At 38.2% G+C, this 18369-nt stretch overlaps 1 protein-coding gene across 10 annotated transcripts in view; it reads left to right on the forward strand.

Moving 5' to 3' along the window:
* Positions 1-18369, forward strand: part of SDCCAG8 (SHH signaling and ciliogenesis regulator SDCCAG8) — a 230521-nt gene that overhangs the window by 21818 nt on the left and 190334 nt on the right. For all 10 annotated transcript variants that reach the window (XR_007123194.1, XM_047705794.1, XM_047705795.1 and 7 more), the window contains exons 5-6: positions 12114-12239; positions 17853-17993. Coding sequence is in view for 9 of the 10 variants with exons in the window: in XM_047705794.1 (XP_047561750.1) it covers positions 12114-12239; positions 17853-17993 (267 nt within the window). In the remaining variant the exon portion in view is untranslated. The remainder of the gene's footprint in view (positions 1-12113; positions 12240-17852; positions 17994-18369) is intronic.

Raw genomic sequence — 18369 nt, forward strand, 5'->3', positions numbered from 1 at the left:
CTGGGATTGAGTCCCACATCGGGCTCCTCACTGAGCAGGGACCCTGCTTCTCCCTTTGCTTGCCAATCCCCCTGCTTGTGCTCTCTCTCTCTCTCTCTCTGACAAATAAATAAGTAAAATCTTTAAAAATAAACTTACCATCTAGTTGGGAAGAGAGTACTAATACCTATGAGCACCACAGCAACACTGTAGAGTATAAGGTAGTCTCCGTTCTGTAGTATTAATCAAAATTATAGTAAGAATAGAAAGGTACTAAAAGTTGGAGTTTAGGGTCATGTTTTTCTGGGAGAGGAAAATCTTAAAGGAGTGGGATTGTTTAGATCAGCCGGAGGATGAAGGAGTTCATAGAGAAAACAGCCACAATGAAAGGACATATTCAGGATGAATACATTTTATCTATGGGAGCCACAAGGCATCTATTCTAAATTCCTGCAGTAGAGGATGTCTGTTAGAAATTATTAAGGGCTGCTGGGTGGCTCAGTGGTTAAGCTTCTGCTCAGCTCATGATCCCAGGGTCCTGGGATTAAGTTCTGTATCAAGCTCCTTGCTCAGTGGGGAGCCTGGTTCTCCCTCTCTTTCTGCTGCTCCCCCTGCTTATGCTCTCTCTGTCTCTCTCCTCTCTCTGTCAAATAAATAAAATCTTTTAAAAAAAGAAATTATGGGGGTGCCTGGGTGGCTCAGTGGGTTAAAGCCTCTGCCTTCGGCTCAGGTCATGATCCCAGGGTCCTGGGATCGAGCCCCGCATTGGGCTCTCTGCTCAGCAGAGAGTCTGCTTCCTCCTCTCTCTCTCTGCCTGCTTCTCTGCTTACTTGTGATCTCTGTCCAATGAATAAATAAAATCTTTAAAAAAAAAAAGAAATTATGAAAATGATGCTGAACTAGGAAAATGAAAGATTATAAGAACCTTGAAAGGTAGAGTATATATTTGATACATTTTAACAAGAGAATAATGGAATGAAAGTAACATTTAAGGGCTTAGAAATAGATTATTAATTTTTTTTAAGATTTTGTCTATTTATTTGACAGATCACAAGTAGGCAGAGAGGCAGGCAGAGAGAGAGAGGGGAGGAAGCAGGCTCCCTGCTGAGCAGAGAGCCTGATGCGGGGCTCGATCCCAGGACCCTGAGATCATGACCTGAGCCGAAGGCAGACATTTAACCTCCTGAGCCACTGAGGCATCCCTCATTTAATTTAATTTAATTTAATTTAATTTAATTTTATGTAAACTCCATGCCACATGTGGGGTTTAAACTCACAACTTGGAGATCAAGAGTCACATGCTGTACCAACTGACCCAGCCAGGCACCCCTAAGTTTTTATTTTAATTCCATTTCATTAAAATACAGTGTGTTAGTTTCAGGTGTACAATATAGTGACTCAACACTTCCATACAACACCCAGTGCTCATCAGAACAGGTGCCCTCTGTAATCCCCATCACCTTTTTCACCCATCCTCCCACCCACCTCCCTTCTGGTGACCATCAGTTTGTTCTCTAGAGTTAAGAGTCTGTTTCTTGGTTTCCCTCTCTCTCTCTTTTTTCCCCTTTGCTCATTCGTTTTGTTTCTTAAATTCTACGTATGCATGAACTCACACAGTACTTGTCTTTCTCTGCCTGACTTATTTCCCTTAGCGCACTACTGTGTAGCGCCATCTGTCTGTCTTTGCAAATGACAAGATTTCATTCTCTTTTATGGTTGAGTAATATTCCATTGTATGTATGTATATATATATGTGTGTGTGTGTGTGTGTGTATGTATATATATATACCATTTCTTCTTTTTTTTTTTTTTAGAGATTTTTATTTTTATTTATTTGACAGAGAGAGATCACAGGTAGGCAGAGAGGTAGGCAGAGGCAGAGGGGGAAGCAGGCTCTCCGCTGAGCAGAGAGCCCGATGCAGGGCTTGATCCCAGGACCCTGAGATCATGACCTGAGCTGAAGGCAGAAGCTTAACCCACTGAGCCACCCAGGTGCCCCCATACCACTTCTTTACCCATTCATCAGTTGATGGACATCTGGGCTCTTTCCATAATTTGGCTATTATAGATAATGTTGCTATAAACATTGGAGTGCATATATCCCTTTGAATTAGTATTTTTGTATTCTCTGGGCAAATACTTACTAGTGCAATTGCTGGATGGTAGGGTAATTTTATTTTTAACTTTTTGAGGAAGCTCCATTCTGTTTTCTAGAGTGGCTGCACCAGTTAGCATTCCCAACAACAGTGCAAATTCCCTTTTCTGCACATCCTTGTCAAAACCTGTTATATTTTGGGTTACTGATTTTAGCCATTCTGGCAGTATGAGGCGATAGCTCATTATAGTTTTGCATTGTAGATTTGATGTGTATTTCCCTGATGATCAGTGATGTTGAACATCTTTTCATGTGTCTGTTGGCCATCTGTATGTGTTCTTTAGAAAAATGCCTAATTGTGTGTTCTGCCCATTTTTAATTAGAATATTTGTTGTTGTTGTTGTTGTTTTTCTTAAAGATTTTATTTATTTGAGAGAGAAAGAGCATGAATTCAGGGGAGGGGGAGGGAAGAGGAGACCTGAGCCAGGGGCCCAATCCAGGGCTCGATCCCAGGGCCCTGGGATCATGACCTGAGCCAAAGGCAGATGCTTAACAGACTGAGCCACCCAGGTACCCCTGGATTATTGTTTTTTTGAGTATAGGAGTTTTTTAAGTTCTTTATATATTTTGGATACTAACCCTTTATCAGATATGTCATTTGCAAATATCTTTTCCCATTCCATATTAGTTCTATTGTTTCTCTCACTGTGCAGAAGCTTTTTATTTTGATGTCATCCCAGCATTTATTTTTGCTTTCGTTTCTCTTGCCTCAAAAAACATATTAGATAGAATTTGCTACAGCTGATGTGAAAGAGGTTACTGCCTGTGTTCTCCTCTAGGAATTTTATGGTTTCAGGCCTCACATTTAGTTAATCCCTTTTTAACTTATTTTTGTGTTTGGTGTAAGAAAGTGGTCCAGTTCCATTCTTTTGCATGTCTCCAGTTTTCCCAACACCATTTGCTGAGGATACTGCCTTTTTCCCACTGTATCTTCTTTCCTGCTTTAAGATTAATTGACCATTTACTTGTGGATTCAATTCTGGGTTTTCTGTTCTGTTTTAGTGATCTATGTGTCTATTTTTGTGCTAGTATCATTTTGAGCACTACGGCTTTGTAATATAACTTAAAGTCTGGAATTTTAATGCCTCTGGCTTGCTTTTCTTTTTCAAGGATGTTTTGGCTATTTGGGGTCTTTTATGGTTCCATACAAATTATAGAATCATTTGTTCTAGCTCTGTGAAAAGTGCTGTTGGTATTTTGATAGGGATTGCATTAAATGTGTAGATTGCTTTGGATAGCATAGACATTTTGACAATATTCTTCTAATCCGTGGACGTGAAATGTCTTTCCATTTCTTTGTATCACCTTCAATTTCTTTCATCAGTATTTTATAGTTTTCAGAGTACAGGTTTTTCACCTCTTTCATTAGGTTTAGTCCTGGTATCTTACTGTTTTTGGTGCAGTTGTAAATGGGATAGATTCATTAATTTCTCTTTCTGCTGCTTTCATTATTGGTGTATAGAAATGTAACAGATTTCTGTATGTTGATTTTGTATCCTGTGACCTTACTGAATTCGTGTATGAGTTCTAGCAGTTTTTTGGTCAGGTTTTCCATATGGAGTATCATGTCATCTGCAAATAGTGAAAATTTTACTTCTTCCTTGCCAGTTGGGATGTTCTTTATTTCTTTTTATTGTTTGATTGCTGTGGCTAGGACTTCTAGTAGTGTGTTGCAGAAGTGGCAAAATTGGACATTCCTGTCTTGTTCTGGACCATAGAGGAAACGGTCTTAGTCTTTCCCCATTGACGATATTAGCTGTGGGTTTTTGATATATGACCTTTATTATGTTGAGTCATAACCTACTTTGTTGAGTGTTTTTGTCATGAATGTATGTTTGTACTTTATCAAATGCTTTTTCCACATCTATTGAAATGATCATATGGTTCTTACCCTTTCTTGTATTAATGTGGTGTATCATGTTGACTGATTTGCAAATTTGAACCACCCTTGCAAACCTGGAATAAATCCCACTTTATTGTGGTGAATGATTTTTTTAATGTATTGTTGGATTCAGTTTGGAAGTATATTATTGAGAATTTTTGCATCTGTGTTTATCAAGGATATTGGCCTATAGTTCTCTTTTCTGATGGTGTCTTTATCTGGTTTTGGCATCAGGGTAATGCTGGCTGTATAGGGTGAATTTGGAAGTTTTCCTTCCTTTTCTATTTTTTGAGAATAGTTCATAGGTATTAACTCTTCTTTAAATGTTTGGTAGAGATATCTTATTAGTTTTTTTAAATCAATAGACTTTATTTTTTAGATCAGTTTTAGGTTTACAGAAACATTGAGTGGAAAGCACCTTGAGTCCCACGTACTTCCCCTTCACACCTCCTCAGCAGTTCATGCTCTTATTAACTGCGTGTATCCATGTGGCATGTTCATTTCAGTTGATGAGCCAATATTATTACATTATTATTTGCTAAATTCTACATTTACATTAGTGCTCACTCTTTGTACATTCTGTAGCTTTTGAAAAATGTGTGATGTGTATCCATCATTACGGTGGCAAAGAGAATAGTTCCACTGCCGTAAAGATCAATCTGTGTTCCATTTCCTCTTCTCTCCTTCCATCTCTTGGAGAGATCTCTCCATCTCTCCAAATCCCGGCAACCACTGAGCTCTTTACTGTCTCCACAGTTTTGCTTTTTCAGATTGTCGTGTAGTTGGAATCACATGACTTCGTAATAGGCATTGAAGTTTCCTTCATGCATTTTTATGGCCCAATAGCCTTTTTTTAATCACTGGATAAAATTCTATTGTATGGATATAACATAGTTTGTTTATCCATTCATCCTTTGAAGGACATCTTGCTTGCTTCCAAGTTTTGGCAACTAGGAACAACACTGCTATAAATATTCATGTGCAGGTTTTTGTGGATGTAAGTTTTTAACTCATTTGAGTAAATACCAAGAAACTCAGTTGCTGGGTCACATGATAACAGGATTTTTAGTTTTGTAAGAAGCTATCAGACTGTCTTCCAAAGTACCATTTTGCTTTTTCACCAGCGGTGAATGAGAGTTCTTGGCGCTCCCCATCCTTGCCAGCATTTGGTGTCGTTAGTAACGTACTAAAGGTGTGTTTTAATGTAAATTCCCTGATGACGTATAATATTGGACATTATTTTCCTGTACTTATTTTCCATTTATATACTTTCTTTTTTTAAATTGAGTTGTTTATTTTCTTATTATTGAGTTCTTAGAGTTCCTTATATATTTTGGATACCAGTCATTTATCAGCTATGTCTTTTGCAATTTTTTCCTCCTAGTGTGTGACTAGCCTTTGATTCTCTTAACAGTGCCTTTTATAGAGCAGAAGGTTTTGATTTCAGTAACGTCCAACTTACCAATTTTTTCTTTCATATATTTTGCTTTTGGTATTCTATCTAAAAATCATTGCTGAACCCAAGGTGATCAGTATTTTCCCCATTCTTCCATAACTTTGTGTTTTACATTTAGATCTGTGCTCCATTATGAGTTAATTTTTGAGTAAGGTGTAAGATCATTGTTTAGATTTTTTTTCCCTTTCTCTTCTTTTTTTTTTTCCTGCATGTGGATATCCAGTTGTTGCAGCGTCATTTGTTGGAAAGATTGTTTCCATTGGATTGCCTTTGCTTCTTTATAAAGATCAGTTGGCTGTATTTGTTTGACTCTACTTCAGGGCTCACTTTTCTGTGCCACTGATCTGTTTGTCTGTTCTTTTGCATAACATGCTGTCTTGATTTATAGTAAGTCTTGAAGTTGGGTAGGGTCAATCTTCTGATATTCTTCTCCTCACTATGGTATTAGCTATCTGGGTCTTTTGCCCTTTTATATGAATTAAAATTGGTCAATTTCCACAAAATAACATACTGGGATTTTGGTTGGGATTTTGTTGAATCTATAGAGCAGGTTAGGAATTGGCATGTCGACAAAACTGAGTCTTTCTATGCATGTACATGGACTGTCTATCCATTTTTCTAGGCATTCCTTTATTTTTCAGAGTTTTGCAGCTTTTCTCATATAGATCTAGTACACATTTTATGAGATTTATGCCTCAGTATTTCATTTTTTTAGTGTTAATGTAACTGGTAATGTGTTCTTAGTTCAAATTCCAATTATTTATTGCTAATATATAAGAAAATAATCAACTTCTATATATTAATCTTGTATTCTGCAACCTTGACCAGAATGACTTATTCTAGCTGGTTTTTGATTCTCTGAGATCTTCTTTATAGAAAGTCATGTCAACTTTAAACAAAACCAGATGTCTTTTTAAAAGATTATTTCTTCCTTTCCAGTATATATGGTTTTTATTTCTTTTTCATATCTTGTTGCATTAGCTAGGATTTTTAGTATGATGAATAGGAGTGATGAGAAGGGACATGCTTGCCTTGTTCTTTTTTTTTTTTAATAAAGATTTTATTTATTTGACAGAGAGGGAGATCACAAGTAGGCAGAGATGCAGAGAGAGAGGGGGAAGCAGGCTCCCTGCTGAGCAGAGAGCCTGATGTGGGGCTCGATCCCAGGACCCTGAGATCATGACCTGAGCTGAAGGCAGAAGCTTAACCCACTGAGCCACCCTGGTGCCCCTCCTTGTTCTTGTTCTTAATGGGAAACTATCTCACCATTGAGTATGACCTCAACTGTTTGTTATTTATAGATGCTGTTTATAAATTTGAGGATGTTTTCTTCTATTTCCTGTCTGCTGAGAATTTTTATCTTGAATGGCTACTGAAATTTGTCACTTGCTTCTTCTGTCTATTGGTATGATCGTAAATGATTTTTCTAGCTTGTTGATATGATGGATCACACTAGTTCCTTTTCAAATATTGGACCAAGCTTGTATACCTAGAATAAATTCCATTTTGCCTATTGTATAATAATTTTATACATCATTGCATTTGAATTGCTGATATTTTGATGAGGATTTTTGTATTTATCTTCATGAGATATATTATTGGTCTCTAGTTTTCCATTCCTGTAGTGTCTTCACCTGGTTTGGGTATTAGGGTACCCGAAAATGAATTAGGAAGTATTCCCTCAGATATTTTATGGAAGATGTAAAAAACTGGTATAATCTATTACTTAAATTTTTGGTATAATTTACATGTGAACTAATGGCAGATCAGGTGCTTTCTGTTTAAAGGTTATTAATAATTGATTCAATTGCTTTTATAGATATAAGCCTTGTTCATACTATTTCTCCTTCTGTGAGTTTTTAAAGATTGTGTCTTTCAAGGAATTGGTCTGTTTTATCTAAATTATAAAATTTATGGGCATAGAATTATTCATGGTATTCCTTTGTTATCCTTTTAATGTCCTTGGGATCTGTCATGATGACCCTGCTTTCATTTCTGATGTTAGTAATTTGTGTCTACTCCCTTTTTTTCTCAGTTAGCCAGGCTAGAGTCTAGAGTCTTACAAGTTTTATTGATCATTTCAAAGACCCAGCTTTTGGTTCTGTTGCTTTCCTCTATTGATTTTCTTTTTCTTTTTTCTTTTTTAAAGATTTTATTTATTTGACAGAGATCACAGGCAGGCAGAGAGGTGGGCAGAGAGTGGGGGTGGCGGGGTGGGGGGAAGCAGGCTCCCTGCTGAGCAGAGAGCCAATGCTGGGTTTGATCCCAGGACCCTAGGATCATGACCTGAGCCAAAGGCAGAGGCTTTAATCCACTGAGCCACCCAGGTGCCCCTGTATTGATTTTTCTATTTTTAATTTCTTTGATCTCTAATTTTTCTTGTATCTTCTAATTACTTTGAATTTAATTTACTCCTCTCCCCCCTTTTTTTAAAATTTTCCTCAGACAGAAGCTTGGATCGTTGATTTGGAATCTTTCTTCTTTTCTAGTGTTTTTCACTGATTTTGTTGTATTTTACAAATCTTGATAAGTTGTATTTTTCATTTTTATTTAGTTCAAAGTATTTTTAAAAATTTTCTTGAGACTTTATCCTTGACCTGTATGTATATAGAAATGTTGTTTAATCACCAAGTATATTGGGAATGTTCCAGCCATCTTTCTGTTACTGATCTCTGGTTTAATTCTACTGTGTTCTGAGAACATACTTTTTATGATTTCTATTCTTTTTGTTTGTTAAGATGTGTTTTTAGACCCAGGATGTGGTATGTCTTGGCGAATGTCATGTTTTAGCTTAAGAAGAATGTGTATTCTCTTGTTGGATAAAATCTTCTGTAAATGCCAGTTGATGGCTGGTGCTGTTCAGTCCAACTGTGTACCTACCAATGTTTTGCCAATCTGTTAGATCTGTTGGATCTGTCTACTGACAGAGGGGTTTTGAAATCTCCAACTGAAATAGTGGATTCATCTATTTCTTTGTACAGCTCTATCTGTTTTTGTATCATGTATTTTGATATTCTGTCGTTAGGCACTTACACATTAAGGATCATTGTGTGCCAGGAGAATTGACCCCTTTATTATTATGTGATGCTTCTTTTTACCCCTTATATTTTCCTTTGGTATGAAGTCTGCTTTGTCTGAAATTAATATAGCTACACCAGCTTTCTTTTGATTTATGTTAGCATGGTACGCCTCTATCCATTTACCTTTCATTTATCTGTGTCTTTATATTTACAGTGGGCTTCTTATAGATGACATATACTCGTGTCTGTCTTTCTCTCTGTCTCTTTCTTCAGTCTTCTACTCTTTTTCTGCCATCTCTGGCTCTAAGCGATCCTGTTATGTGACTGGAACTTTTCTCCTGTCTGAGCATAGCAGGTGAACATTTTTTTTTTTTTTTTTTTTTACTTTTGTAAGTGATTGTCCTTGAGTTTGCAATTACCTTGATCAATAATCTAAGTCTGCTTTCAAATAGCTCTGTACAACCACATGGGTAGGGAGAGTTCCTTGTAAGAGAGTTTCCAGTCCCTCCCTCCTATTCTCTATAATGTTTCTGTCATTCATTTCAATTATTCATAAGCTGTACTCACTACGTATAGTGCTGCTACTGTGATGCTGAACATATATGTTAGATCAGTTAAGATTTAAAAAAACAAAGTATTTTGTTTTATCCCCATATATTCCTTTTCTAATGCTCTTACTTTTTTGTGTACATCTGTGCTTATTTATAACCTGTATCATTTTCCTCCTTTCTGAAGAACATGTAACATTTCTTGCAAGGCAGATCTCACTGATTTCCTCAATTTTTGTTAATCTGAGAAAGTCTTTATTTTCCCCTTACCTTTGAAGGTTAATTTGTCTTAATACAGAATTCTAGGTTGGTGAGTTTTTTCCTCTTGATACTTTAAATATTTCATTCCATTGTCTTGTTTTGTGCAGGGTTTCTAAAGAAAACCCTGATTTCTGATTGTCTTTGATTTTCTGCAGTTTGACTACTTTACTTAAAATACTTTAAATATTTCATTCCATTGTCTTGTTTTGTGCAGGGTTTCTAGAGAAAACCCTGATTTCTGTTTGTCTTTGATTTTCTGCAGTTTGACTATGATCTAGGTATAGATTTTTTTTGTTTATTTTATAGTGCTTGGTGTTCTCTGGGCTTCCTGGGTCTGTGGTTTGGTGGTTATGATTTTGGAAAATTCTCAGTCCTTATTGCTTCAAATATTCCTTCTTGTCCTTTCTCTTTTTGTCACCTTTTATAATTGTCCCACATTTCTTAGATATTCTGTTCTTTTTCATTCTTTTTTCTCCTTGCATTTTAGTTTGGGAAATTTCTATTGGCAGTTCTTTAAGTCCCTGATTCTTTTCTTGGTTGTGTCCGTCTATTCATGAGCCCATCAAAGGCATTCATCATTTTTATTATGGTGCTTTTCATTTCCAGCACTTTGAATCTTTCTTAAAGTTTCCATTTCTGCTTATATTTCCTGTCGGTCCTTGCATGCGGTCCACTTTTTCATTAGATGTTTTAACATATTATAATTACTTTAAACTCCCAATCTGATAATTCTAGCATTGCTGCCATATTCAAGTCTGGTTCTGTGCTTGCTTTGTCTCTTTAAACTGTGCTTTAAGTCTTTTAGTGTGCTTTCTAATTTTTTGCTGAATGCTGGCCACGAGGTGGTGGGTAAAAGAAACTGTTTAGTGTATGATACTATGTTTATTGTGGTAGGACTTAGGCTCTGTTTACTGTTTGGTGTTACTGCAGTTGTCAGAGGCCAAATTTCCTTTAGTGCCTGCTTTATGTCTCCCCGGTGGTGAGTGTGGGAGTAGGGGAAGCATTTTATAGTCCTATGACTAGGTCTCAGTCTTTTAGGGAGCCTGTGCCGGTTAACTTTGACCTTCACAATTGCTTCTCAGTCACCCAGTCACGGAAAGTGAGGTGGGAAGGTTGCACGGAGCTGGAATTGGGTATTCCCTTCCCTTCCCTTCCTGAAGGCAGAGCAGCTACGTCGTGAAAAACCCCAGCTATTTAGGCTCTGGTAAAATATTTTCTCTTGAGGCAGGCCTTTTTAAGAACAGAAAGGCTTTGGGCATTTTTAAATGCCCAAAGAGGAAATGCCCAAGAGGAAGCTTGAAGGGTTTTTTCTCTAGTCTTTGCTGTAAGAACCTGGTAGTATCCCTAGAGATAAAACTCACAGAAGTGTAGGAATCCCCTTAAGATGGTCCTTCTGGAGTATTTAACCCTCAAACTTGTCAACCCTGAGCTTCCAATTACATTTTACCTTTTCCTTGCCAGCACTAGTTCCCCTGGCTGCTCGGGTAGGCTGTGATTCTCAGGAACACCTGCCTGTCTCTCCAGTTTGGGGGATGGCACTTTTCCCTGTGACCTCAGTTCTCTTACGGATTTAAGAAGAGTGGTTGTGGGACACCTGGGCGGCTTAGTCGGTTAAGCCACTGCCTTCGGCTGAGGTCATGATTCCTGGGTCCTGGGATCGAGCCCTACGTGGGACTCCTTGCTCAGTGGGGAGCCTGCTTCTCTCTCTGCCTCTGCCTGCCACTCTGCCTGCTTGTGCTACTCTCTCTCTCTCTGACAAATAAATAAATAAATACATACATACATACATACAATCTTTTAAAAAAAAAAAAACAAAAAAGAAGGGTGGTTTATTTTTTGGTGTGTTCAGCTTTTCTCTTGCGAATGATGTCTTCCAAGCTCATTAGATTCCACTCCCAAAATTGGAAGCCTGCGATATATATTTTTTTTAAATAAAGCTTTCAATTATAGACTTGAGTTTTGGCTTTTTTCTGGATAAAATGATTGAAATGGAACTTGCATATATTGCTTAATCGTTTTTCTTTACACTGGTAATGAAGTATTGTGCCATCAATGTATTGATTTTTTTTTTTTTACCTTTTTTCAGAGAGTGAGATGCCGATCAATAGCTATTCTAATTGTTATGTATTATAATCCCTTATCTGATGCTTGCAAAGCCAGGAAAGCACTCTTTTAGAACTCTCCACCAACTGTCTCAGTCATAATTTCCTTCCATCTGGCTACCAGTTGTGGATAAATACTCTGTTTCCATGCCTGTCTCAGAGTCCTCTGTTGTCCCTTTAACCCTCTGGTAGGTTCCTCAAGTTGTTGGCATTTGAGCAGGAATAATAATATATCTCACTTTATTGTTTAAAAGTCTATGTTATTCGGGGTGCCTGGGTGGCTCAGTGGGTTGGTCCTCTGCCTTCGGCTCTGGTCATGATCCCAGGTCCCTGGGACAATGACCTGAGCCGAAGGCAGAGGCTTAACCCACTGAGCCACCCAGGTGCCCCAAGTCTACCTTATTCTTAAAAGTCTTTTAGATAACCCTTTTAACTAAGTCTTTCCAGTAGCCTACCAAAAAAACTGTCATAACCACACATGTCTGTGATATGGCCATTAGCAGACTTTTTACTATATTCCCCAGTCTTCTTTTTGTTTGTTAGCTCATGTTTGAGTTGCTTTATTTGTCTAACTGTAATTACAATATTTCAGAAAGTGGATGGAGAGCGTGTTTCCCATGCTTTGTATCATGTTGGATCACGTAGTAATCAGCGATTAAACTGCTTCAAAATGCTTAATGTAGTTGGTATGTTTGTTTCCGCTTTTACAGGAGGAACTCTCTGGAATGAAAAATAGGGTTCAAGTAGTTGTGCTTGAAAATGAAAGGCTCCAACAAGAGCTGAAATCTCAGAGACAACAGGAAGCAATGAGGGAACAAACACTTCTGGATGCATCTGTGAGCACTTTTTTTCAAACCATAAATTATATTTTAGTTTGAATGTTCCGTCCTACCCTCTCCCCCAGCCTTCCAAACTGCTGAAATTCTTGACTTGACGTTTGGCAAATGTACTGTGCTGTGACTCACTTGGGGCCTCGGAAGTTAAATTCACATGGTGGAGTGACCCCTCAGACGGAGGGACGCAGGGACACTGAGTATCTGTGCTGATTTCCTCTCCGAACGCACCTGCTGCGCACGTTTTGCCCATACGGAAAGAGCAAGTCCAAAGCAGGAAGCAGATCATGTAAGGAAGGACTTGGTTAAATCCAGAAACTTTGTAACTGTAGCTTAGATTTCTGTTGTAGGTCTCGAAATTTTCCTTGCCCTCTGCATCCTAATAAGTCTAATTGGCACCATGGGGTAGCAGAGAGAGTGTGGGCCCAGGTCCCGGGATCAGCATGTTCGTTTCCCGTCATCCCTGACAAGCTGGGTGTTTCACGAGTAATGTTATGCGGCTTTCAAATGTGACTTTACCTCTTGTGTCCTCTGATTATTGGCAGTTTGAGAAGATTCACCTATATTAGCTGTTCTTAATCTTTTTTTAAAAAAGATTTTATTTATTTACTTGATAGAGAGCTCAAGTAGGCAGAGAGGCAGGCAGAGAGAGAGAGGAGGAAGCAGGCTCCCTGCTGAGCAGAGACCCCGATTCGGGGCTCGATCCCAGGACCCTGAGACCATGACCTGAGCCCAAGGCAGAGGCTTTAACCCACTGAGCCACCCAGGTGCCCTAGCTGTTCTTAATCTTTTTTTTTTTTATATATTTTATTTATTTATTTGACAAACAGAAAGAAATCACAAGTAGGTAGAGAGGCAGGCAGAGAGAGAGTGGGGGAAGCAGGCTCCCTCCCCGATGAGCAGAGAGCCCGATATGGGACTTGATCCCAGGACTTTGGGATTATGACCTGAGCCGAAGGCAGGGGCTTAACCCACTGAGCCACCCAGGTGCCCCTGTTCTTAATCTTTAATATGAGTAACAATCACTTGGGATACTTGCTGGCCATACAATTCCTGAGCTCTCCTCCCCTGAGAGTCTGATTCATTGAGGTTGAGTTCTTGGGTTGAGTTCTTGAGTTAAAAACATGAATTTTTAACAAGTTGCCTAAAAGATTCTAGTATGACTGCACCACATTTTTTTTAATCCACGTGCCACATTTTGAAGAACAGTGGAGTCAGTGATGTCCATAACTGTACGGCACAAAATTCTTGTGATGACATTTAAGTAGTGTTTAAATTTAGTATCTCCTTGTGACTGGTCAGAGATACTATTGCCTTAAAAATGTTATTTACTCTTTTGCTATAGGACACTGTTAATCATAGGTTGTTTTGCCTTTTGAAACAAACTCAGTGTTCTATGAGGAAGTGTTAATACTTGCCTCCTGCGGCTTTACTTTATAATGGGTTTGGTGACTTTGACCTGGTTGTCATTGGTAAATCAGTTGTCTCCATGTTTTACCTAGGTGTTCTCTAATTTTTTATTTTGAAGTGTTTTTTTATTGACCTGACCTATGTCTCATTTGTAATCCTTGAGTTCTCTGTTAGAATTTCCTATTTAGAAGTAGCTGATTGTGTTAAATCTGAATGGCAAATTGGGCTTCTCTGTATTTCAGTTGATTTTTCTGCAGTATATTTCAGTTTGTGTCCAGCTTCTCTCCCTTCACCAGAAGAGTGTTTTCTGAATATTTATATTATTATTTATTATCAATGTTAGAATTTAAAAATTCCATCTTAGTTGCTTATTATTTTAATGTCAGTTTGAAGACGATAGAGCCATATAAAAAGTACTTGGAAGTAGCTCGTTTTAAAAATATATTCTTTTGCTTTTCTTCCAAATATGCAGTCACTTAGCAAACAGTGACTCGTTTATTCATAGACGTTGGTATTTGTACAATGACAAAGAAGTGGAAGAAGGGGAAGTGAAGTGAGAAAGGAAATTAGGCAGACAAGTGAACCAGAGGGCGAGAGAAGTGAGTAACGCAGAAGGGGAAGGAAGCAACGTACAAGCACACATGCTTTGCCTTAGGAACAAAGGAAACTTGCTGAAGAAATTTACAGCCATAGTTATGGAAAAAACAAAGTTGTAGAGTGTTTCTTTTTTTCTTTTTCTTTTTTTTTAAATTCACATGAACTAAAACATAATGCAAACAATCAAAATGATTGTTGGACATGGGTTAGGAGATCTCCATATCTATTTTAATGTTGGTCTAATGTGTTATTTTGTTGTTATGGAATTACTACTGTTGCTTTTTGCTTGTGTAGGTGAATTGAGGCATTTCAGCAACGTATGCTTGGTACACCCTGTTCAGAATTTTAATGTAAATGAAACTTTTCAGATTATCTTAAATATAAACACATTAAGAGGCATTATCTTTTTTTTTTTTCCTGAACTCTTTTTTACTGAGCCTATTACCATGCTGATGGTAGATCTTGCCAAAGCTGTTGGTGGATTTGAGTATAGATTTTCAGTATTTCTTAATGCCTTCTTTTGAAAAATAATTAAAATAGTTAGATAGTCATGATTAATATTTACTGATGACTACATGTTATGATGTGGCAGCCACTCTTTCAAGCACTTTATTTATATTCAATTATTTCAGGTTTATAGTAGCAAAGGAAGGCAGGTGTTATTCTCTTTTCAGGTGAGTAAATTAAGGTACAGCGTGGTTAAGTAAACAGAGCAAGACTGCTAATGTCACAGAGCTAGAAAATGGCAAAGCTAGGATTCAAACATGGGGCTGTTTGATTCCCACATCCATCTGTCTAGCCTTGAGTTATACTGTCTTTCTGCATAAGTTAGGAATAGCTTGTCACTATTGAACCAAACTACCTTTGTTTGCCATGGGATAGAAGATTATCCCCAGAAGAGGGGAATGTCCTCTTTATTGTTCCTGAATTTTAGCCTTAGACTTGGATGGTAGCCTACATAATGTTTAGCACTTAGCCTACTTTATGACTCAGTGGTTGAAGAAACACACAGGTTATTTTTTAAAAACTACCACCATTTCCATCTTTATTTTTTATCATTCCATGAAATTTCTCTTCATGGAGAGCTTTTCTCCTGAGTTCAAACAATTATAATAATATTAAATATGCTATTTATTAGAAATTTGGAGGGTGCCCGGGTGGCATAGTCTGTTGAATGTCCAGCTCTTGGATTCAGCTCAGATCATGACCTCTGAGTTGTGGGATCGAGCCCCAAGTTGGGCTCTGTGCTCTATATGGAATCTGCTTGTGACTCACTTTGCCCCCTCCCTGCCCTCAGATAAATTAATCTTAAAAAAGGAAGGAAGAAAGAAAGAAAGAAATTTTGGCATGCGTACTCATTCAAAAGATCTAGGAGGTTTATTTATTTATTTATTTAAAGATTTTATCTATTTATTGGACAGATGGAGATCACAAGTAGGCAGAGAGGCAGGCAGAGAGAGAGGAGGAAGCAGGCTCCCTGCCGAGCAGAGAGCCCGACGTGGGGCTCGATCCCAGGACCTTGGGATCATGACCTGAGCCGAAGGCATAGGCTTTAACCCACAGAGCCACCCAGGCGCCCCTCTAGGAGATTTTTTTTAAAAGCAGAACATTTCCGAGTCATTTCTTTCCCTGTCTACTTTCATCCCCTCACTACCATCACTCCCCTCAATTAAGAAATCAGGTTTTCAGTGATCTCCAGGGATGTAAATGTAATTAGATTTTTTAAATTTTGGTCAAATACCATTCACATTCCTAAATGTTATCTGTGAAAGGACGTTCCAATTAGACTATCAGTTCTTTTCAAAGAATGACATTATTTTATATCATAAGTCAGCGATCTGTGGTGTATGTACTTTTTCCAATTTCATTACAGGAAATTAGTGCTCCTGTTCTTCATAATTCTCTAAGGCAACTTTGAATGCACTCAGATATTGAGCAATTTGTCCTTACCTACAAAATCAAGTTCAAACTTGTTATACCATGTTTTCTAGACCCTTATTTGACTCTCTAGCTTAACATTTTGATATCCTTTGTTTTGTGGTTCAATATTTAGTAATTCTGAGTTGCGTGAGTCTCCTGTAGGCACCAGACTTTTTCACACGTCTGTGACTTTCCCTGTAATGTTTTCTTTCTGGCATGCTCTTCTCATCTAGCTCACTCTTTCTTATCCGAGATACTACACCAGTGTCAACACGTCCCCAGAAAACCTTCCTTGAATCTCTGGTTGTTCTTAGTGCCCCTCCTTTCTTTTTGCATAGTTCCCCTGGCCTATCTCTGGCCTAGCACTTACCTTATTCAATTGAAATTATCTGCTTAGGAGTTTGTCTTGAGGATAAGATTGGTCTTGCTCATTGTGACCCTCCAAGCTCCTAGCGCAGTGCCTAACCATAGGAAGTATCATACACAAATATTTGCATTAAACTGAACTTCCAGAAGAATATGGAATAGGCTGTCAGAATACTACTTGGGATGAATGAGTTTAGCTCATTCTGGTATGATATGACACTGCAGTATAGTTCTGTGTTTGGGACCTGTCCTCTCTTGTGAGTACTACAATATCCTTTGGTCCTTAGCAAGAGTTCAGTGATTGTTTGTTGAATGATATTATTAATATTTCAGTCCTTGTACACGCAAATTACCCAGATCTTTGGGCTGCATAGTTCACTGAATGTTGAGAGGGTCCCTTCCGGAGGTACAGACACAAGGGGTACATATCAGATGTGGTCTATAGGCATGTTTGGTTTGTTTGACAAACTATGAACCAGTATTTAACAGTGTTTCAAATGAAAAACCAGATATCTGGCTTATCTTTTAAAAAATCAGAAGTTTTTTTTTTATAATCTGAGTTTGCATTCACTCATGGCAAAAGTTGCCTGGAACTGAGTCGTGGCTGCAAGTTCTGGATCATTTGTCATGTCCCTATCCCTCCTTTGTGAGTCCCTGACATGAAGGCTAGGTGTCAGTGCCGTTTATCTCCATGCACTATTTTTCTTATTGAAGATAAACATTTTTCTGAAACGGCAGGAGAGCATAGTGGTTTGGGGCATGGACTGGGGAACTAGATTGCCAAGGTTCGCATCTTGGCTCTGCTGCTTATTAGCTACTTCCTACCTCTGTGACTCTTACAAGTTACTCAGTGTGACTCAGTTTCCTCTTTTAAAAGATTATTTATTTTAGAGAGTGAGAAGAATGCATGAAAGAGTAATGTGGGGAGCGGGCAGTGGGAGAGGGAGGGGAATCTCAAACAGACTCCCCACTGAGCCTGAAGCCCAATAGGGAAAGGTGGAAAATGAAACCAAGAGAGGGCTGTGTGTTTTAAGAATGTATGTCTCCAGAGAAGTAAGAGAGGAGTTCATTTGCTGAAACACTGGCAGGCAGCCCTCTTTGCTCATTTATGTTATTGCCTGTGCCCGTAGGAATCTAACTTTGTAACACTTGTGGAATATGACCCTAATAGCCTGAAAATGTAAAATCATTTTGATGTGTACCTTGGAAGCATCCACTCTTGAATTCGTTCCATCACAGATGAGAATCAGTGTCCATTTGTGAAACATGCGTGTTGACTTAAAGCTAAATGCCGGTTATAATTATTCCTACATTTTATTTTAGGGAAACCTGCAGAATTCTTGGGTTACAACAGGTGACGGCTCTGGGATGAATGAAGGTGCCAAGAGGCGATTCTCCCAGGGCAATGCAGATGCAGTCAAAGGTCCATCGGCTGGTGAGGCTGAGAAATGGAAGCTAGAACTGGTGAGAATTTGGCTGCTTTTCTCTTATGCATCTACTTTTTTGTACTTTTTCTATTGTGGAAAATACACATGCCATTAAATTTAGTGTTTTTGCCCTTTTAAAATTTACAGTATGTGTACTTTTTTGTGTCTGGCTTATTTTGTTCAACCTTCCATTTGTTAGATTTTTACCCATTATTGCATATGGCAGAACTTTGTTCGTTTTCACTGGTGTATATACTGCATATATACACTACAATTCATTTATCCTTTCTACCATTGATGGATTTTTGTGTCGTGTCCTGTTTGGGGCTATTGTGAATATTGCTGCTATGGACATTCTTTCAGATGCCTGTTGGTGTGCATGACACGCATTTACGTCGGGTGTGTACCTCAGA

The sequence above is a fragment of the Lutra lutra genome, chromosome 15 (genome assembly GCF_902655055.1).
Source record: "Lutra lutra chromosome 15, mLutLut1.2, whole genome shotgun sequence".
NCBI lineage: Eukaryota > Metazoa > Chordata > Mammalia > Carnivora > Mustelidae > Lutra > Lutra lutra.